This window comes from Talpa europaea (genome assembly GCF_964194135.1).
Source record: "Talpa europaea genome assembly, chromosome: 3".
Lineage (NCBI taxonomy): Eukaryota > Metazoa > Chordata > Mammalia > Eulipotyphla > Talpidae > Talpa > Talpa europaea.
In genome coordinates, this window is record NC_140069.1 from 144,472,822 (window position 1) to 144,496,480 (window position 23,659).

General features: G+C 37.5%; 3 protein-coding genes across 3 annotated transcripts; all 3 read left to right on the forward strand.

Moving 5' to 3' along the window:
- Nucleotides 1-5,367: 5,367 nt before the first annotated feature.
- LOC311168987 (olfactory receptor 2A2-like) lies at nucleotides 5,368-6,300 on the forward strand (the record flags this gene model as incomplete). Its single annotated transcript, XM_084230690.1, has 1 exon — nucleotides 5,368-6,300. One exon carries the CDS (start codon nucleotides 5,368-5,370, stop codon nucleotides 6,298-6,300), a length of 933 nt encoding a protein of 310 aa, XP_084086816.1.
- Nucleotides 6,301-15,214: 8,914 nt separating this feature from the next.
- Nucleotides 15,215-16,329, forward strand: LOC311168789 (olfactory receptor 2A2-like; the record flags this gene model as incomplete). The annotated part of the gene is made up of 1 exon (XM_084230523.1): nucleotides 15,215-16,329. The coding sequence occupies exon 1, from the start codon at nucleotides 15,397-15,399 to the stop codon at nucleotides 16,327-16,329; it is 933 nt and encodes a 310-aa protein (XP_084086649.1). The 5' UTR covers nucleotides 15,215-15,396.
- Nucleotides 16,330-21,392: 5,063 nt separating this feature from the next.
- LOC311168988 (olfactory receptor 2A5-like) lies at nucleotides 21,393-22,325 on the forward strand (the record flags this gene model as incomplete). Its single annotated transcript, XM_084230691.1, has 1 exon — nucleotides 21,393-22,325. One exon carries the CDS (start codon nucleotides 21,393-21,395, stop codon nucleotides 22,323-22,325), a length of 933 nt encoding a protein of 310 aa, XP_084086817.1.
- Between the last annotated feature and the right edge of the window lie 1,334 nt (nucleotides 22,326-23,659).

Genomic DNA, 23,659 nt, shown 5'->3' on the forward strand with positions numbered 1-23,659 from the left:
ACATGTTCTTTGCCTCTGAAGTGTCTTCTCCTGGTGAAAGGGGATTCCTGAGGAGTATCCAGTGCTGACGTCTTGTTTGATTGTATTTTTTTATTGAGGTAATGCTGTTTTACTGCACTGTATGTGATTTAGAGGTGCCATCTCCTAATGTAAAATGGATATATTTGCACATGAGATAATTTTTAATTTAGGGAGTTGAAATTGAAGTAGAGCAGAGTGACTGCAGAAACGAACATGCCTTTTTGATGGAAATCTCCATCCTGGTGAAACACACTGACTCAACTGCATGTATAGATAAATGGAATAAATGCCCAGATTTCATCCTAACCCAGCTCTGGAAACTTCTGTCCCCTGAAGTGTGTGTGTGGTGGTGGTGGGGGGTGTGGTCATGGTGGTGGGGGGTAGTGTTTCTGATATTTCAGCAGTTTTCTCATCATCATCTCCCAGTGTGGTGAGGGTTGGTCATTCAAATGATTCCAGCGTATTGTTGGCAAAGGAACCCAGAAGGATGAGAAGCCTCATGTGCAAGCATTTCCTCTGGAGAAGGCTCTGAAATGGCCAAAGGAATCCAAGAACCTTATAGTGCCTGACCCAGATCAGATGTTATGAGAGAAACCTCATACTAGGACAAAAATTCTGTCAACTGTAACAGGGAGGTCTCCTTGTAGAAACAGTGTGAGAGGTAAGATGGTCACATAGTTATTTCTTTTTGAAACTTTGTAGGCTACCACCAGTTCTTAATAATGCTGAAGTTCTTCTAAACATTATTATTGTAAGGATTCTTTTGGGAAAGGGAAGCTTTATTTAGGCTATCTTGACATTGTCTTCACAATTTCTGTGCTGCATTGCTTATGAGTGTTAATCTACCATTATGATTGTTTTTGAAACATTTAGGTAAGGTGAATGTAATAATAATGGGAAAGATTATAGTTTGTGTAGACGTTAATCTAAAAATATGTAAATATTTCCTTTTGCTTTGTAATGTAGATTCTAGAGTTGTAGAAAAACTTCATTATTAACTTAATGCACATTTATATAAATGCAATCATATTTATATAACCTAGGAATGTCTCTCCATTTTTTTCTGACATGATTACTATGGGCTGCTTTACTCTCAGTTCATGCCTCCCTTAAGCTAATATTTTGACAATATTGAAAAATGTATTGCATTTGCCTTCAAGGTTCCTGATAGGTTATTGTTTACTTTCCAACTAACAAATATATCACCAAAGCAATGCCGCTGAAACTCCAAGTTTCAGCATCACTTCAAAGCAGGTGTAAGACGTTTGTTCAATTTCTGTTGCCAATTTCTCCTCAGATACAACATGGCCAATATCTTCAAACATATTTAGCAATATCCCAAATAAATGCCATATTTAAATTACTGTATTAGTCAGATTTTCTGAAAGAAAGAAGTAGTCAGTGATTGTTATAATTATGAACTATTTTACTACTAAATTAAAATTCACACCTTAGACAATAGATAGAAACTAGTGTTCGAAGATATTTATGAAGTGTGAGCCTGTCTAGAAGCTAAAATTCATAAAAGTGCAATAATTTTAGGAGCCTGTAAGTTCAGGTGTGCTATGTTGCTATCTCTGCCAGGTTATGACAGGAGATATTGAAATCTTGTGGACACTGTGAAATGCCAATGTGACATCTATCCATATCTGTCTGTATATACGTGTGTATATCTCCATTCATATTTAGAATTATTTATTCACGCATTATCACATACTCCTCGAGTGCCTTTTTTCACCTAGAATTTCAGTGACTGCCGTAGAGACATAGCATCCATCACTGCACCTGTATAACAACTCGAAGGAGTCATCTTAGCTCAAAGAATGCCTCTTTCATGTCAAACCCTCCTCATGTTTTATTTTACCCTGGGGATTACACAGCATTTTTATAGTGAGCTTGTGGTCCCTTCACTGTTTATGTTGTCAGTTCTTATTCCTTTAATTCATGCCTGACGGCCTCCTCATGTTTATCTCTGCTAGGGAGAGTAGAAAATGACTCTCTTGGTGAGAGGAAGCTGGTAGAGGATGGAGCTGGTTATGAGTGATTATGTGAGGACGTCCTGGTGTGTATTACCCCCAGGCTCATCAGGTCATACGATTAAATATACGGCAGCTTTTTCTATGTCAGTTTTCGAAATATGAAAGGGAAATATTAAATATCATTAAAAGTTTAAATGTTAAATGAAAATATAAAATATATTAAAGTCTTTTAATGCTGATAATAAAGGAAGAAGCAGGCTGTCACCTTCCTGTCTGTCATGTCTGTGGACATACAGGGACACCCCAGGGTGGTACCCTCAGTGTCCTGCCCACTGACCCCTCTTCAGGCTCACACAGTGAGACCAGTGACTGCACAGTGTGATCACACTTGTATTTTGAAGGCCCCTTATGCATTTTCAAGCCAGATGAATTACATTTACTGACTCTGACATTTTCACAGGGTTTACAATAATTTCCAGAATATTGATTTGCAAATTACTTTTATAAGTATAAAAGAACCTCAAGACCTATGAATTATTCTAATTCATCATCTGCTTAAGGGACTGAGATCCTATTATATGTGAATTTGTAGCTCTGTAAATCTTGTATTGGTCTTGTGGGTAAAAGTCATGTTAGATAAAACATTGTACTTCAAAGCAGTGGTGTTGAAAATATATAATGATCTTAGTTGTAACACTATGTGCAAAGACCTCCCCTGTGAATGTTGGTGTTGTCCTTACCTCATCCTAGGTGATATTCCCCTGGGAAACAGAGCTAATTCTGGGACTACAAATTGGAATTGTGGAAAAAATAATACATTTGATGCAAAGTGAATATTTGTATCACTGTTCTTCATTCACATGTGAAAGTGTGTCTGAGGAAATCATGAATAGTGGGGTAGGAATTGCCAATTCTACAGGAATCATGTGGAAATAGGCAGTAAAAAGTACAGGCAATCACTCCATAAATTTGTACTCAGCTCCTTTAATCCAGAGGGTAGCTAACTCAAGCTTGTAAGCACACTGGAATTTAACATGTAAATGACAAATACTTACATTATTATCAGTTTATACTCAAGCTTTGTGAAGTCACTTTCCATTAAGTATTGTTGATCTTTCTTTGTATTTAATATTAAGCAGTGGGAACAAGGAACTGAAAGTGGTACATTTTAACCATCTTTGACTAAATAGTGTTAAAACACGGAAGTCAGAATAATAAAACTGAGAACTAAAATGGAAACTCCATAGCAAGGTGAGCTGGAGGTTATTATACAGCCTTGATTGGTAAATTGGGGACTCTCCCCCCTAGGTGATGCATTACAGTTACAAAATGTCTGGGATTTTGCTTGTTTGCTTTTATCAAGTGAGAAAAGATGATGTGGTTGAGAATGATGATGGTAATGGAGGTGGTGATGGAGAAAGAGGAGCTATAGAAAGACGATAATATGTAGAATTGACAGATATGGGCCTCCCAAGTGGCGCAGCGGTTGGGCGCTGAGTTGTGAAGCTGCCCGCAACCTCTGCAGCGCCGGTTCGATCCCCGGCTGCTCCCTGGCCACCGGAGGAGGGTCCCACATGGCACGCAGACCTCTCCTGCCGCCCGCTGCTCCCCTCTGCAGTGTACTTCGGTCCTTCTGCCTGCTCTGCTCCCCGCTCTGGCTCTGGTGAATTCTCTCACCCTCCTGTGCTTCTGACTGTACCCAGTGCTTGTATAAATAAATAAATAAATCTTTTAAAAAATAAATAAATAAAATTAAATTCTATTAAAAAAAAAGAATTGACAGATATACTGACTGGGAATTTACTTTAATAATAAAAGTTACACAGAATAAGTGTATTATATTTAACCACTTTCTCATTACATGGCATACAACCCAGGTGGAAGATAATGTACTAACTCAACAAAAAGTTAGTATGCACATTAATGGTATGCATCCATTGAAACGTGTGTCAGGGAAATTCAGTTGATATGAAAAATGTGCATATGATTCTAATTGTAATAAATGCAATGATACTATTTATAAAGTTTTAGTAATACATATGAAAATATAACATAAAATGAACACTATATGTACATGTATTGACAGTTGTCAGCATCAGTCTTAGGGAAATCATTACAAATAGTATATTGTATAATATTATCTCTATAGGATTTTGTTGAATTTCATGTTTTCCCAGATATTTTTGAAAACTTCAAAATCTCATGTTAGGTATGTGCCACCTTGTCCACACAATGAACAAAATTAGTGAAATGAAATTTGTAAATTTAAAGTATAAAACAATCTCATATATAAAGAGAACAATAACATATTAAAGAAGAAAATTCTTAAGAATCTGGGATAATAAATGTACATTTGCTTTAAAACAGACTACTGTATAATATCAAAGACTAGGCTGATACTAATGTCAATTTGATAACATTAGTTTCCAAATGTTAATTTTGATTAATGTTAATTAAGGAAATTAGATTTGACTCTCCAAAAGAAGAGTAATGATGTATTAGGATTAATGAATCGTAAGAATGGACTATCCCTTTAACAATCTGCACACCAAATTATATATTCTCCGTATTAAATGATGACATTTGAATAATAACAATCTTGATAAAAATAATACATGATTAAACTTCCTATTAAGTGTGATAATTGCTTTGAAAATAAGATTCACCATTAGAAAGAATTAGACCTTTTGATGGGGTACCTGATTTCATGCTGAATTGGGTGAGTATAAAGTTGGCAGTGAACACATTTTTAAAGTAGAAGCAGGAAAATATTGGTACTAAATAGTGTGGATAAATGATTTTGTAATGTAGATCTGTGGAGACCCACATGGGTCAGCTAATCCATATTAATTTTGAAAACAGTGGACAAAGTAATACTCTCTTAGGGTTAATGACATAAAATGGAAGATATTGTATAAAGCCAAGAATGTGCACTATTCAAAATTATCATGGTTCAGGGCTAATAATCTGATATTAGAGAGGAAATTAAATGGAACATAACATATAACTCGAGCAAAGTTAACAAACTGATATGAATCATGTTTTTATTACAATTTGGGTAATAGTACTGAGAATAGAAGAATGAATAGAATTGATCTTGAAAAAACAAAAGAGGGATAAATTGGTATTATTTAAGCACTTGCATTACTGCCATTATTTATAGTTCTTGATTTTTATCTGAAAGACCAATCACATCATAATAAAATGGAAAAAAACCCACCCAAAATCAAAGAAACACTGGGAAATAATAAAGTATAGATAATCAAGTATGCTTTCTCTAGGCTCATTTCAAGATAAATAACCCTATCTTTACCTCCAGATCTGACTTTTCTGTCATGTTTCAGTCTGGGACCAACTATCGTTAAGGATGGGGGACAACCAGTCAGGGGTCCCAGAACTCATCCTGGTGGGATTCCAGCTCAGTGCAGACATGGAAGTGCTTCTCTGCTGTGTCTTCTCCCTGCTGTATGTCTCCAACCTGCTGGCAAATGGCATGATCTTGGGGCTCATCTGGCTGGATGTCAGACTGCACACCCCCATGTACTTCTTCCTCTCTCATCTGGCTGTCATCGACATGTCCTTTGCCTCCAGCAATTTGCCCAAATTAATGGAAAACCTAGTGAAACACAAAAACACGATCTCCTATGCTTCATGTGCTGCACAGTTGTTTTCGTATTTGACTTTTGCTGCAACAGAGTGCATGATTTTGGTGGTGATGTCCTATGACAGGTACGTGGCCATCTGCCATCCTCTCCACTACACAGTCATCATGAGCTGGAGACTGTGCACAGTGCTGGCCATCACCTCCTGGGCTTGTGGTTTGTCTCTTGCCTTAGGAGATCTCATTCTCTTTCTGAGATTGCCCTACTGTGGTCTCCAGGAGGTGAATTTCATCTTCTGTGAAATAGTAGCTCTCCTCAAAGTGGCCTGTGGGGACACTTGGATCAACAAACTTTTTGTCCTCGCTGGTGGTGCATTTATCATATTGGGGCCCCTTTCCTTGATGCTGTTCTCCTACTTGCGCATCGTCTTGGCCATCCTGAAGATCAAGTCAAAGGAGGGCCGCAGAAAGGCCTTCTCTACCTGCTCCTCCCACCTCTGTGTGGTTGGGTTCTACTTTGGCATTGCCATGATGATTTACTTGGTCCCAGACAATGGTCACAGGGATGAGCAGAAGAAAATCCTTTCCCTATTTTATGACCTCTTCAACCCATTGTTGAACCCCCTGATCTACAGTCTGAGGAATGCCCAAGTGAAGGCTGCCTTCAACAGAGTATTGCAGAAGCAGAGGGCATCATGATGGAGGATGGTATTTTATGCAGTTGATATTGCTCACCTATGACTTGCTGGCATAATGAGACTCAAGTCAAAGAGTATACACTGGAGAAAGAAATTCTCTTCACCGAATGGTGTTGCAGAAACTGGACAGTTCATTTCCAACAAAATGAAACACGGCCAATATCTCATAAAACAAACTCAAAATTGATTGAAGACTTTGGAGGAAGTCCTGAAGCCATAAAATATACAGAGACAAAGCCATAAAACATACATAGACAAACCCTTCCATGGCATTGGCTACATGATGTCTTTGGGGACTCAGTACCAATACCAAGGAAAATAAAAGTAATTTCACCAAGGACTGGAATTACCAGAACATATGGTAGATCTGTTTTTATTTATTTTGAGAACCTCTGTGCTGTTTTCCATTGAACCTGGACCATATATTTTCCCAACAACAATGTACAAAGATTTCATTTTCTCCATAGTCTTGCCAACATTTATTGTTTTCGATTTTTTTAATATAGGCCATTCTCACAGTATAAGGTGGCTTATCATTGTCCTTTTGATTGTATTTCCCTTGTGATTAGTGATGTTGAACATTTTTTAATGCAGCTGTTTGTCACCTATAGGTCTTCCTGGAGAAATTTCTGTCTAGCTTCTTGCCCATCCCATGCCTACGTACCTCAATGAAGGACAAAAATCAGTGATTCAAAGGAATATATGCCCTCCCTTGCTCATTATAGCCCTCCTTATTCTGACTGTGCTATGGAAAGAACTTAAATGCCCATTGACTGAGCAGTTTTTAAGAAGATGTGTATGGATGTGCAGGAGATGATCAAAGGAGATGACCACTTGCCACTTGTGACAAGTGGTTGCAGCTGGGGCAATGCTGAGTAAGATAAGTCAGAAGGGAAAGGAAAATACTAGATGATTTCATTCAGACGTAGAATATGAAGGGAAAAACATAGGGGGTATATATGTACCACATCTTCTTGATCCAGTCATCTATTTTTGGGCATTTGGGTTGTTTCCAAAGCTTAGCTATTGTAAATAGTGCTGCTATAAACATAGGGGTGCAGGTGCTCTTTGGAATTGATGTTTCTGTGTCTTTTGGGTAAATACCTAGGAGTTAGTCTCTATGTTTAGTAGGTCCATATATACCATGGAATATTACCCAGCATTCAAAAAAGATAAACACATGCAATTTGCAGCAACATGGATGGCGCTGGAAGGGATCATGCTCAGCGAAATAAGCCAGAAAGAAAAAGAAAAATACCGGATGGTCTCACTCATAGCAGGAATCTAGAAAACTTAAATAAGGGACCAGGAAAATGAATAACATAAGAAAGTGAAACTCAAAATCAACAAAAAACGATGAACCAGAGACACTCTATGGGGGTTAGTGGGCAAGAGGGGAGGGATTGGGGTCAAAATAAGGGGGTTGCAATTGTATGGGGAATATAAAAATATAATTTATTATAAAAAAAACCATAGGGGGTAACACAAATAAGCCAAAACAGACAGTAGGAATCTGAGCATAGAATTGAGGCCACCAGAGGGAGATAGCAGAAGATGCAAATGCAGTGGATTATGAGGGAGGATTTTGGGTGCTTGGATGGTGCACATGGTGCAGTAACATGAAGAGGTATGAACCTGAACTTCCAAGTCATGGCAGTGTTATCAACCAAAGTTGCCTCAGTAAAAGTAATAGATTTTTTTAAAATGTCAAAGGGAAAGAAAGTATGTGAAATGCTGCATGTGTCACTCTGCGGCCATCATTTCACTGTGTAAACAGGCATCAAGTCATTACATTGTTCACCTCAAATATATAAACATTATTATGTGTCAGTAATACCTAAATGAAGCTGAGAGAAAATTAAAATGGCACATGAAATATTTACTGATCCATTTGAAAGAAGTAGCTCATGTGGATAATATATGTGTTAGAGTATTTAAAATAGCTATAGTCTCTACACAAAAAAGTGAAAAGTTAGTCCTGTTTTATATTTTTGTAAAAAATCAGGACTCTATATCTTGGAAAATGGTCTTTGCTATTACATCTGCATCCAATCTGTTAAAATATCCCATAACTGTAGACTTAGGGAATCCCCACTCACCTAATGCCTGGATAAATGTGATTAAAAATCAGTATTTTAGATTTAGAGAAAATTATGGACCTGTCAGTTACTTTGAAAAGTTCTCAAGACGTCCATTATCACAGATGAAACAATATTAACTTTATATACTCAAAATCCATTCTGCATATTATTGAAATTATAATGATTATTTAATATATATCGTCCTAATCAAGCAATTGACGTATTTTTTAAACATTTTAAGGGCTCATGGTAGCTGTTTGGATATTGCAGTCCTTGCTATTTGCGTTTTTATCAGGTTTGCCATAGCAGCTTCCATGGGAAACTTCTCTAACCTTCTACAAATCACAGCCTCATAATATCTATGGGGTTCATAAAGCAGCATGAATTTAGAACAGCTATAATTTTAAAGATTTGTACACTCCAATTTGTGACATCTCTCTAGGGTGAATAACCCTTGAGACCATGAAGGTCTGTGTGGACACAGTGTGATGTCAATATGTGATTTGACTTTTGTCTAGAATATCCCCCAGGGAAAAGCCCTGAGCATCTTTCCTCTCTCCCACAGAAGAGGAGACAGGGATGATTTCTCCCAGTTTAGGGAGAAGGTAGAAAGAATCATGTCAAATTTTCCTTCTGGGAATTGTGTATTTTTGTTGATTCTAAATAAATCTTTTCTCCTAGCGGTATAATTTAGAGCTCCGTGATATGTAGAAAAAACATCATCAATTGTAGCAAATGCTAGATTTCTTCTCAGATCCCTTGCCACAGGGTCATAGAACATGTCCTTTGCCTCTGAAGTGTCTTCTCTTGGTGAAAGGAGATTTCTGAGGAGTATCCAGTGCTCACATCTTGTTTGATTGTATTTTTTTATTGAGGTAATGCTGTTTTACTGCACTGTATGTGATTTAGAGGTGCCATCTCCTAATGTAAAATGGATATATTTGCACATGAGATAATTTTTAATTTAGGGAGTTGAAATTGAAGTAGAGCAGAGTGACTGCAGAAACGAACATGCCTTTTTTTTTAAATAATAAATTTTATTTTTATATTCCCCCATACAATTGCAAACGCCCCATTCTGACCCCAATCCTTCCCCTCCCGCCACCCACCCCCCAAAAAGTGTCTCTGGTTCATAGTTTTCTGTTGATTTTGATTTTCACTTTCTTATATTCATTTTCCTGGATGGAAATCTCCATCCTGGTGAAACACACTGACTCAACTGCATGTATAGATAAATGGAATAAATGCCCAGATTTCATCCTAACCCAGCTCTGGAAACTTCTGTCCCCTGAAGTGTGTGTGTGGTGGTGGGGGCGGGGTGTGGTCATGGTGGTGGTGTGAGGTAGTGTTTCCGATATTTCGGCAGTTTTCTCATCATCATCTCCCAGTGTGGTGAGGGTTGGTCATTCAAATGATTCCAGCGTATTGTTGGCAAAGGAACCCAGACAGATGAGAAGCCTCATGTGCAAGCATTTCCTCTGGAGAAGACTCTGAAATGGCCAAAGGAATCCAAAAACCTTATAGTGCCTACCCCAGATCAGATGTTATGAGAGAAGCCTCATACTAGGATGAAAATTCTGTCAACTGTAACAGGGAGGTCTCCTTGTAGAAAGAGTGTGAGAGATAAGATGGTCACATAGTTATTTCTTTTTGCAACTCTCCTAGGCTACCACCAGTTCTTAATAATGCTGAGTTCTTCTGAACGTTATTATTGTAAGGATTCTGTTGGGAAGGGGAAGCTTTATTTAGGCTATCTTGACATTGTCTTTACAATATCTGTGCTGCATTATTAATGAGTGTTAATCTGCCATTATGATTGTTTTATTTATTTTTATAATAAATTTTATTTTTATATTCCCCATACAATTGCAACCCCCTTACTTTGACCCCAAGCCCTCCCCTCCCACCTCCTACCCCCTATAGAGTGTCTCTGGTTCATAGTTTTTTGTTGATTTTGATTTTCACTTTCTTATAGTTATTCATTTTCCTGGTCCCTTATTTAAGTGTTCTAGATTCCTACTATGAGTGAGACCATCCGGTATTTTTCTTTTTCTTTCTGGCTTATTTTGCTGAGCATGATCCCTTCCAGCGCCATCCATGTTGCTGCAAATTGCATGTGTTTATCTTTTCTGAATGCTGAGTAATATTCCATGGTGTATATGGACCACATCTTCTGGATCCAGTCATCTATTTTTGGGCATTTGGGCTGTTTCCAAAGCTTAGCTATTGTAAACAGTGCTGCTATAAATATAGGGGTGCAGGTGCTCTTTGGAATGGATGTTTCTGTGTCCTTTGGGTAAATACCTAGGAGTGGAATTGCTGGATCATATGGAAGCTCTATGTTTAGTAGGTCCAGAAATTCCACACAGCTCTCCATAGTGGTTGGACCAGTTTGCACTCCCACCAGCAGTGCAGGAGAGTTCCTTTTTCTCCACACCCTCGCCAACATTTGTTGTTGCTAGTTTTTTTAATATGTGCCATTCTCACTGGTGTTAGATGGTATCTCATGGTAGTTTTGATTTGCATTTCCCTGATGACAAGTGATGTTGAACATTTTTTCATATGCCTGTTGGCCATTTGCATTTCCTCTTCAGAGAAGTTTCTTTTTAGCTCTTCTGCCCATTTTTTGACTGGATTATTTTCTTTGTTTGTGTTGAGTCTCATCAGCTCTTTGCAGATTTTTGTGATCAGTCCTTTATCATTAGTGTTGTGTGCAAAAATGTTCTCCCATTTGGTAAGTTTCTCTTTGTTTTTGTTATCGTCTCTTTTGCTGTGCAGAAGCTCTTTTTATGATTGTTTTTGAAACATTTAGGTAAAATGAATGTATTAGTAATGGGAAAGATTATAGTTTGCGTAGACATTAATCTAAAAATATGTAAATATTTCCTTTTGCTTTGTAATGTAAATTCTAGAGTTGTAGAAAAACTTCATTATTAACTTAATGACATTTATATAAATGCAATCATATTTATATAACCTAGGAATGTCTCTCCATTTTTTTCCTGACGTGATTAGTATGGGCTGCTGTACTCTCAGTTGAAGCCTCCCTTAAGCTAATATTTTGACAATAATGAAAAATGTATTGCATTTGCCTTCAAGGATCCTGATAGGTTATTGTTTACTTTCCAACTAACAAATTGATCACCAAAGCAATGCCACTGAAACTCCAAGTTTCAGCATCACTTCAAAGCAGGCATAAGATGTTTGTTCAATTTCTGTTGCCAATTTCTCCTCAGATACAACATGGCCAATATCTTCAAACATATTTAGCAATATCCCAAATAAATGCCATATTTAAATTACTGTATTAGTCAGATTTTCTGAAAGAAAGAGGTATTCAGTGATTAAGTTCTAATTATGAACTATTTTACTATTAAATTAAAACTCACACCTTAGACAATAGATAAAAGCTAGTGATTCAAGATATTTATGAAGTGTGAGCCTGTCTAGAAACTTAAATTCATAAAAGTGCAATAATTTTAGGAGCCTGTAAGTTCAGGTGTGCTATGTTGCTATCTCTGCCAGGTTATGACAGGAGATATTGAAATCTTGTGGACACTGTGAAATGCCAATGTGACATCTATCCATATCTGTCTGTATATACGTGTGTATATCTCCATTTATATTTAGAATTATTTATTCACGCATTATCACATACTCCTCGAGTGCCTTTTTTCACCTAGAATTTCAGTGACTGCCGTAGAGACATAGCATCCATCACTGCACCTGTATAACAACTCGAAGGAGTCATCTTAGCTCAAAGAATGTCTCTTTCATGTCAAACCCTCCTCATGTTTTATTTTACCCTGGGGATTACATAGGATTTTTATAGTGAGCTTGTGGTCCCTTCACTGTTTATGTTGTCAGTTCTTATTCCTTTAATTCATGCCTGACGGCCTCCTCATGTTTATCTCTGCTAGGGAGAGTAGAAAATGACTCTCTTGGTGAGAGGAAGCTGGTAGAGGATGGAGCTGGTTATGAGTGATTATGTGAGGACGTCCTGGTGTGTATTACCCCCAGGCTCATCAGGTCATACGATTAAATATACGGCAGCTTTTTCTATGTCAGTTTTCGAAATATGAAAGGGAAATATTAAATATCATTAAAAGTTTAAATGTTAAATGAAAATATAAAATATATTAAAGTCTTTTAATGCTGATAATAAAGGAAGAAGCAGGCTGTCACCTTCCTGTCTGTCATGTCTGTGGACATACAGGGACACCCCAGGGTGGTACCCTCAGTGTCCTGCCCACTGACCCCTCTTCAGGCTCACACAGTGAGACCAGTGACTGCACAGTGTGATCACACTTGTATTTTGAAGGCCCCTTATGCATTTTCAAGCCAGATGAATTATATTTACTGACTCTGATATTTTCACAGGGTTTACAATAATTTCCAGAATATTGATTTGCAAATTACTTTTATAAGTATAAAAGAACCTCAAGACCTATGAATTATTCTAATTCATCATCTGATTAAGGGACTGAGATCCTATTATATGTGAATTTGTAGCTCTGTAAATCTTGTAGTGGTCTTGTGAGTAAAAGTCATGTTAGATACAACATTGTATTTCAGAGCTGTGGTGTTGAAAATATATAATGATCTTTAGTTGTAACACTCTATGTGCAAAGACCTCCCCTGTGAATGTTTGGTGTTGTCCTTACCTCATCCTAGGTGATATTCCCCTGGGAAACAGAGCTAACTCTGGGACCACAAATTGGAATTGTGGAAAAAATAATACTTTGATGCAAAGTGAGTATTTGTATCATTTGGTCTTCATTCACATGTGAAAGTGTGTCTGAGGAAATCATGAATAGTGGGGTAGGAATTGCCAATTCTACAGGCATCATGTGGAAATGGGAAGTAAAAAGTACAGGCAATCACTCCATAAATTTGTACTCAGCTCCTTTAATCCAGAGGGTAGCTAACTCAAGCTTGTAAGCACACTGGAATTTAATGTGTAAATACACAAATACTTACATTATTATCATTTTATACTCAAGCTTTGTGAAGTCACTTTCCATTAAGTATTGTTGATCTTTCTTTGTATTTAATATGAAGCAGTGGCAACAAGGAACTGAAAGTGGTACATTTTAAACCATCTTTGACTAAATAGTGTTGGAACTGAAAGTGGTACATTTTAAACCATCTTTGACTAAATAGTGTTAAACACAGAAGTCAGAATAATAGAACTGAGAACTAAAATGGGAAACTCCATAGCAAGGTGAGCTGGAGGTTATTATACAGCCTTGATTGGTAAATTGGGGACTCTCCCCCCTAGGTGATGCATTACAGTTACAAAATGTCTGGGATTTTGCTTGTTTGTTTTTATCAAATGAGAAAAGATGATGTGGTTGAGAATGATGATGGTAATGGAGGTGGTGACGGAGAAAGAGGAGCTATAGAAAGACGATAATATGTAGAATTGACAGATATACCATCTGGGAATTTACTTTAATAATAAAAGTTACACAGAATAAGTGTATTATATTTAACCACTTTCTCATTACATGGCATACAACCCAGGTGGAAGATAATGTACTAACTCAACAAAAAAGTTAGTATGCACATTAATGGTATGCATCCTTTGAAACATGTGTCAGGGAAATTCAGTTGATATGAAAAATGTGCATATGATTCTAATTGTAATAAATGCAATGATACTATTTATAAAGTTTTAGTAATACATATGAAAATATAACATAAAATGAACACTATATGTACATGTATTGACAGTTGTCAGTATCACTCTTAGGGAAATCATTACAAATAGTATATTGTATAATATTATCTCTATAGGATTTTGTTGAATTTCATGTTTTCCCAGATATTTTTGAAAACTTCAAAATCTCATGTTAGGTATGTGCCACCTTGTCCACACAATGAACAAAATTAGTGAAATGAAATTTGTAAATTTAAAGTATAAAACAATCTCATATATAAAGAGAACAATAACATATTAAAGAAGAAAATTCTTAGAATCTGGGATAATAAATGTACATTTGCTTTAAAACAGACTACTGTATAATATCAAAGACTAGGCTGACACTAATGTCAATTTGATAACATTAGTTTCCAAATGTTAATTTTGATTAATGTTAATTAAGGAAATTAGATTTGACTCTCCAAAAGGAGTAATGATGTATTAGGATTAATAAATCTTAAGAATGGACTATCCCTTTAACAATCTGCACGCCAAATTATATATTCTCCGTATTAAATGATGATATTTGAATAATAACAATCTTGATAAAAATATACATGATTAAACTTCCTATTAAGTGTGATAATTGCTTTGAAAATAAGATTCACCATTAGAAAGAATTAGACCTTCTGATGGGGTAACTGATTTCAAGCTGAATTGGGTGAGTATAAAGTTGGCAGTGAACACATTTTTAAAGTAGAAGCAGGAAAATATTGGTACTAAATAGTATGGATAAATGATTTTGTAATGTAGATCTGTGGAGACCCACTTGGGTCAGCTAATCCATATTAATTTTGAAAACAGTGGACAAAGTAATACTCTCTAGGGTTAATGACATAAAATGGAAGATATTGTATAAAGCCAAGAATGTGCACTATTCAAAATTATCATGGTTCAGGGCTAATAATCTGAGATTAGAGAAGAAATTAAATGGAAAATAACATATAACTTGAGCAAAGGTAACAAACTGATATGAATCATGTTTTTATTACAATTTGGGTAATTGTACTGAGAATAGAGGAATGAATAAAATTGATCTTGAAAAAACAAAAGAGGGATAAATTGGCATTATTTAAGCACTTGCATTACTGCCATTATTTATAGTTCTTGATTTTTATCTGAAAGACCAATCACATCATAATAAAATGGAAAAAAACCCACCCAAAATCAAAGAAACACTGGGAAATACTCAATAAAGTATAGATAATCATGTATGCTTTCTCCAGGCTCATTTCAAGATAAATCAATCTACCTTTACCTCCAGATCTGACTTTTCTGTCATGTTTCAGACTGGGACCAACTATCGTTAAAGATGGGGGACAACCAGTCAGGGGTCCCAGAACTCATCCTGGTGGGATTCCCGCTCAGTGCAGACATGGAAGTGCTTCTCTGCTGTGTCTTCTCCCTGCTGTATGTCTCCAACCTGCTGGCAAATGGCATGATCTTGGGGCTCATCTGGCTGGATGTCAGACTGCACACCCCCATGTACTTCTTCCTCTCTCATCTGGCTGTCATCGACATGTCCTTTGCCTCCAGCAATTTGCCCAAATTAATGGAAAACCTAGTGAAACACAAAAACACGATCTCCTATGCTTCATGTGCTGCACAGTTGTTTTTGTATTTGACTTTTGCTTGTACTGAGTGCATGATTTTGGTGGTGATGTCCTATGACAGGTACGTTGCCATCTGCCATCCTCTCCACTACACAGTCATCATGAGCTGGAGACTTTGCATGGTGCTGGCCATCACCTCCTGGGTTTGTGGTTTATCTCTTGCCTTAGGAGATCTCATTCTCTTTCTGAGATTGCCCTACTGTGGTCTCCAGGAGGTGAATTTCATCTTCTGTGAAATAGTAGCTCTCCTCAAAGTGGCCTGTGGGGACACTTGGATCAACAAACTTTTTGTCCTTGCTAGTGGTGCATTTATCTTAGTAGGGCCCTTTTCCTTGATGTTGTTCTCCTACATGCACATTGTCGTGGCCATCCTAAAGATCAAGTCAAAGGAGGGCCGCAGAAAGGCCTTCTCTACCTGCTCCTCCCACCTCTGTGTGGTTGGGTTCTACTTTGGCATTGCCATGATGATTTACTTGGTCCCAGACAATGGTCACAGGGATGAGCAGAAGAAAATCCTTTCCCTATTTTATGACCTCTTCAACCCATTGTTGAACCCCCTGATCTACAGTCTGAGGAATGCCCAAGTGAAGGCTGCCTTCAACAGAGTATTGCAGAAGCAGAGGGCATCATGATGGAGGCTGGAATTATATGCAGTTGGTATTGCTCACCTATGACTTGCTGACATAATGAGACTCAAGTCAAAGAGCATACACTGGAGAAAGAAATTCTCTTCACCAAATGGTGTTGCAGAAACTGGACAGTTCATTTCCAACAAAATGAAACACGGCCAATATCTCATAAAACAAACTCAAAATTGATTGAAGACTTTGGAGGAAGTCCTGAAGTCATAAAATATACAGAGACAGTGTTTGCTTCGGCAGCACATATACTAAAATTGGAATGATACAGAGAAGATTAGCATGGCCCCTGTTCAAGGATGACATGCAAATTTGTGAAGTGTTCCATATTTTTAAACAGCTGGGACTACATCAACTTAAAGAGCTTCTGCACAACAAAAGAGACAATAACACAAATAAAGGAGAAACCCCACCGACTGGGAGAACATTTTTGCAAAGAGCTGATGAGACTCAACACAAAGAAAATAATCCAGTCAAAAAATGGGCAGAAGAGCTAAAAAGAAACTTCTCTGAAGAGGAAATGCAAATGGCCAACAGACATATGAAAAAATGTTCAACATCACTTGTCATCAGGGAAATGCAAATCAAAACTACCATGAGATACCATTTTACACCAGTGAGAATGGCACATATTAAAAAAACTAGCAACAACAGATGTTGGCGAGGATGTGGAGAAAAAGGAAGTCTCCTGCACTGTTGGTGGGAGTGCAAACTGGTCCAACCACTATGGAGAGCTGTGTGGAGATTTCTGGGACCTACTAAACATAGAGCTTCCATAGGATCCAGCAATTCCACTCCCAGGTATTTACCCGAAGAACACAGAAACATTAATTCCAAAGAGCACCTGCACCCCTATGTTTATAGCACACTGTTTACAATAGCTAAGCTTTGGAAACAACCCAAATGCCCCAAAATAGATGACTGGATCAAGAAGATGTGGTCCATATACACCATGGAATATTACTCAAAACTCAAAGAAGATAAACACATGCAATTTGCAGCAACATGGATGGCACTGGAAGGGATCATGCTCAGCGAAACAAGCCAGAAAGAAAAAGAAAAATACTGGATGGTCTCACTCATAGCAGGAATCTAGAAAACTTAAATAAGGGACCAGGAAAATGAATAACTATAAGAAAGTGAAAATCAAAATCAATAAAAAACTATGAACCAGAGACACTCTATGGGGGTGGAGGGGGAGGGGAGGCATTGGGGTCAAAATAAGGGGGTTGCAATTGTATGGGGAATATAAAAATAAAATTTATTTTAAAAAATGGTAATTGCTTAATGAATAAAAAATTGTATAATTTAAAAAATATATATAAAGAGACAAAGCCATAAAACATACATAGACAAACCATTCCATAAAACATACATAGACAAGCATTGGCTACATGATGTCTTTGGGGACTCAGTACCAATACCAAGGAAAATAAAAATAATTTCACCAAGGACTGGAATTACCAGATCATATGGTAGATCTGTTTTTATTTATTTTGAGAACCTCTGTGCTGTTTTCCATTGAACCTGGACCGTCTATTTTCCCAACAACAATGTACAAAGATTTCATTTTCTCCATAGTCTTGCCAACATTTGCCTACAGCGTAAGATGGAGTCAGGGCCGATGCCATTGACTAGAGCCAGAGAGAGTGAAGCTCCCTGCTCCGGTTCTGGGTGCTGAGGGGAGAAGGTATGTGAAATGCTGCATGTGTCACTCTGCGGCCATCATTTCACAGTGTAAACAGGCATCAAGTCCTTACATTGTGCACCTCAAATATATAAACATTATTATGTGTCAGTAATACCTAAATGAAGCTGAGAGAAAATTAAAATGGCACATGAAATATTTACTGATCCATTTGAAAGAAGTAGCTCATGTGGATAATATATGTGTTAGAGTATTTAAAATAGCTATAGTCTCTACACAAAAAAGTGAAAAGTTAGTCCTGTTTTATATTTTTGTAAAAAATCAGGAATCTATATCTTGGAAAATGGTCTTTGTTATTACATCTGCATCCAATCTGTTAAAATACCACATAACTGTAGACTTAGGGAATCCCCACTCACCTAATGTCTGGATAAATGTGATTAAAAATCAGTGTTTTAGACTTAGAGCAAATTATGGACCTGTCAGTTACTTTGAAAAGTTCTCAAGATGTCCATTATCACAGATGAAACAATATGAACTTCATATACTCAAAATCCATTCTGTATATTATTGAAATTATAATGATTATTTAATATATATCGTCCTAATCAAGCAATTGACGTATTTTTTAAACATTTTAAGGGCTCATGGTAGCTGTTTGGATATTGCAGTCCTTGCTATTTGTGTCTTTATCAGGTTTGCAATTGCAGCTTCCATGGGAAACTTCTCTAACCTTCTACAAATCACAGCCTCATAATATCTATGGGGTTCATAAAGCAGCATGAATTTAGAACAGCTATAATTTTAAAGATTTGTACACTCCAATTTGTGACATCTCTCTAGGGTGCATAACCCTTGAGACCATGAAGGTCTGTGTGGACACAGTGTGATGTCAATATGTGATTTGACTTTTGTCTAGAATATTCCCCAGGGAAAAGCCCAGAGCATCTTTCCTCTCTTCTACAGAGAGGAGACAGGGATATTTTTCTCCCACTTTAGGGAGAAGAAGGTAGAAAGAATCATGTCAAATTTTCCTTCTGGGAATTGTAGTTTTTTTGTTGAGTCTAAATAAATGTTTACTCCTAGCGGTATAATTTAGAACTCCGTGTTATGTAGAAAAAACATCATCAATTGTAGCAAATGTTCTTCAACTGAGATTTTTCCTCAGATCCCTGCCACACTGTTTTAGAACATGTCCTTTGCCTCTGAAGTGTCTTCTCCTGGTGAAAGGGGATTCCTGAGGAGTATCCAGTGCTGAGATCTTGGTTTATTGTATTTTTTTAAATTGCGGTAATGCTGTTTTACCCTACTGTTTGTGATTTAGGGGTGCCATCTCCTAATTTAAAATAGATGAATTGCAAATGATTTTTAATCTAGGGCATTGCAGTAGAGCAGGGAGGCTGCAGAAACCAACATGAATTTGTAGAGGATATCACATTCCTGGTGAAATACACTGCTCTCGCCTGACAAGACTGTGTACAGATAAAGGGAATAAATGCCCAGATTTCACCCCTAATCCAGCTCTGGAAATTTCTGTGCCCGGAAGTGTGGTGGTGGTGGTGGTGGGTATATGTATGTGTGGGGGGTGTGTGGGGGAGTGTTTCTGATATTTTGGCAGTTTTCTCATCATCTTCCAGTGTGGTGAGGGTTGGTCATTCAAATGATTCCAATGTATTGTTGGCGAAGGAACCTGGAAGGATGAGAAGCCTCATATGCAAGCATTTCCTCTGGAGAAGGCTCTGAAATGGCCAAAGGAATCCAAGAACCTTACAGGGCCTGACCCAGATCAGACATTCTGAGAGAAACCTCATACTAGAACTGACAATTCTGCTCACTGTAACAGGGAGGTCTCCTTGTAGAAACAGTGTAAGAGGTAAGATGGTCACATAGTTATTTCTTTTTGCAACTCTCCTAGGCTATCACCAGATCTTAATAGTTATTAGACACAGAAACTGCTGATATTTACAAAATTGCCCTACAACGTAAGATGGAGTCAGGGCCGATGCCAATGACTAGAGCCGGAGAGAGCGAAGCTCCCTGCTCCAGTTCTGGGTGCTCTGGGGAGAAGGCACTCGCTGACCTGCAGACCTTCATTTCTGAAGTTCTTCCATCTGCTATTATTGTAAGGATTCTGTTGGGAAGGGGAAGTTTTATTTCGTCTATCTTGACGTTGTCTTCACAATTTCTGTGCTGCATTGCTTATGAGTTTTAATCTACCATTATGATTGTTTTGAATTTAAAATGTGAAAGAATCTTTTCTATATAAATATAAAGAGAACAATAACATATTTAAAGAGATAATTCATAAGAATCTGGGATAATAAATTTACATTTGATTTGCTGTACAATATCAAAGACATAGGGTGATACTAATGTAAATTTGATAACATTAGTTTCCAAATGTTAATTTTGGTCAATGTTAATTTAGGAAATTAGATTTGTCTCTCCCAAAGGTGAAGTAATGATGCATGAGAATTAAAGAATCTTAAGAATCTACTATCCCTTTAACAATCTGTACCCCAAATTATATATTCTCCCTAAATGAATGATGATGTTTGAATAGTGATAATAATCTTGATAAAAATATACATGATTAAACTTCTTGTTAAGTATAATTGCTTTGAAAATATGATTCACCATTAAAAAGAATTAGACCTTTTAATGAGGTAACTGATTTCATGCTGAGTTGGGTAAGTAGAAGGTTGGCAGTGAACAAATATTTGAAATAGAAGCAGGAAAGTATTGACACGAAATAGTGTGGATAAATGACTTTGCAATGTAGATGTATGGAGAAAAAACATTGGTTGACTAATCCATATTAACCCTGAAAAAATGGGACAAAGTAATATTGTCTTAGTGTAAATGAAGTGAGTTAAAATCGTGTTTATTTTATTGGCTACAACGTGGATTATCAATAGAAGATATAAAAGGGGAGATATTGTATAAAACAAAGACTGTGCACCATTCAAAATGGTCATGGGTCAGGGCTAATTATCTGAGATTAGAAAAGAAATAAAATGTGACATGAGGTTATAACTTGTAGCAAACTGACATCAATCATGTTTATATTACAATTTGGGTAATCGTACTGAGAATAGAATAGTGAATTGAATTATTCTTGAAAAAACAAAAGAAGGATATTTGGCATTATTTCGGCAATTACATGGTTCAATCAAATATAAGATATATGTGATACAAACACAAATACACTCATGGGAAAAGGTATGAAAAAAGAAACATGACTAAATAATATGGTGAAATGTGTTAGTGCAATTTTATCTAAAATGCTAATCACACCATAATAAAATGGAATGCTTTCTCCAAGCTCATTTCAAGATAAATAACTCTACCTTGACCTCCAGCTCTGGCTTCTCATTCACGTACAGTCCTGGACCAAGTACCATTAAGGATGGGGGACAACCAGTCATGGGTCCCAGAATTCATCCTGGTGGGATTCCCGCTCAGTGCAGACATGGAAGTGCTTCTCTGCTGTGTCTTCTCCCTGCTTTATGTCAGCAACCTGCTGGCAAATTGCATGATCTTGGGGCTCATCTGGCTGGATGTGAGACTGCACACCCCCATGTTCTTCTTCCTCTCTCATCTGGCCGTCCTTGACATATGCTATGCCTCCAGCAATTTGCCCAAATTTCTGGAAAGCCTAGTGAAACACAAAAACACTATCTCCTATGCTTCATGTGCTGCACAGTTGTTTTTGTATTTGGGTTTTGCTTGTACCGAGTGCATGATTTTGGTGGTGATGTCCTATGACAGGTACGTGGCCATCTGCCATCCTCTCCACTACACGGTCATCATGAGCTGGAGACTGTGCACAGTGCTGGCCATCACCTCCTGGGCTTGTGGTTTGTCTCTCGCCTTAGGAGATCTCATTCTCTTTCTGAGACTGCCCTACTGTAGGTCCCAGGAGGTGAATTTCATCTTCTGTGAAATAGTAGCTGTCCTCAAAGTGGCCTGTGGGGACACTTGGATCAACAAACTTTTTGTCCTTGCTACTGGTGCATTTATCATATTGGGGCCCCTTTCCTTGATGCTGGTCTCCTACATCCGCATCGTTTTGGCCATCCTAAAGATGAAGTCAAAGGAGGGCCGCAGAAAGGCCTTCTCTACCTGCTCCTCCCACCTCTGTGTGGTTGGGTTCTACTTTGGCATTGCTATGATGGTTTACTTGGTCCCCGATGATGGTCACCGGGATGAGGAGAAGAAAATCCTTTCCCTGTTTTATGACCTCTTCAACCCATTGTTGAACCCCCTGATCTACAGTCTGAGGAATGCCCAAGTGAAGGCTGCCTTCAACAGAGTATTGCAGAAGCAGAGGGCATCATGATGGAGGCTGGAATTTTATGCTGTTGGTAGTGCTCACATATGGTCTTGCTAGTATAATGAAATTCAAGATCAAAGAGGTGACAATGGAGAAAAAAATCTTCACCAAATTGTGTTGGGGAGACTGGCAAGTTTCTTTTCCAACAAAATGATCCACGACCACTATCTCATACAGAAAACTCAAAATTGATTGAAGCCTTTGAAGGAAGTCCTAAAGCCATAAAATACATAGAAGAAAACATATATAGACAAACATTCCACGACATTTCCTGTCATTGGCCTCAATGATGTCTTTGGGGATTCAATACCAATACCAAGGGAAATAAAAGTAATTTCACCTAGGACTGGTAATTCTGGAACATATGGTAGATCTATTTTTAATATCTTGAGAACGTCTGTACTGTTTTCCATTGGACCAGGACCATCTATTTTCCCATCACCAGTATACAGATATTTCATTTTCTCCATAGTCTTGCCAATATTTGTTGATTCTATTTTTTTTACTGTACACAATTCTCATCATGCAAGATAACTTATCATTGTAATTTTCATTACATTTCCCTTGTGATGAGTGATGTTGAGCATTTATTAAGGTGGCTGTTCATCACACATGTGTCTTTGGTGGAGAACTGTTTCTTTAGATCTTAGCCCATCCCATGCCTAGGTATCTAGGCATGAAGAATACAAGATCAATGACTCAAATGAATATGTGCCCTCTCCTGCTTATTATAGCACTGTGTATTATAACCATTTTGTGGAAACAACATAAATGACCATTGACTGAACAGTTTTCGAGAAGATGTGGTATGGATGTGCAGTGGGTACCACTCAACTATCAAAGAAGATGACCACTCGCTACTTGTGACAAGAGGCTAGAACTGGGGAGGGTGATGCTAAATAAGATAAATCAGAAGGAAAAGCAAATACTAGATGATTTCACTCAGATGTAGATGTGGAGGAGAAAATAAAGGGTGTAACAAAAATAAGCCAAAACATACCCTAGGAGTCTAGAATTGAGGCCACCTGAGGGAGATAGTGGAGGATCCAGAAAGGAGGGAGGCAGTGGATTACAATTAAGGATTATGGGTGTTTTCATGGTGGGCATGGTATAGTGACATGAAAGTTATGAACTTGTACCTCCAAGTCATAGGCAGTGTTATAACCAAAGTTGCCTTATTAAAAAGTAATTGGATTTTTTAAAATGTCAACATGCTGGCACTATAAAAGGAAAGAAACTATGTGAAAAGTTGGATGTGTCACTCTGCAGTCATCATTTCACATTGTAAACAGGTATCAAATCATTATGTTGTGTACCTCAAATAACATTGTGTGTCAATA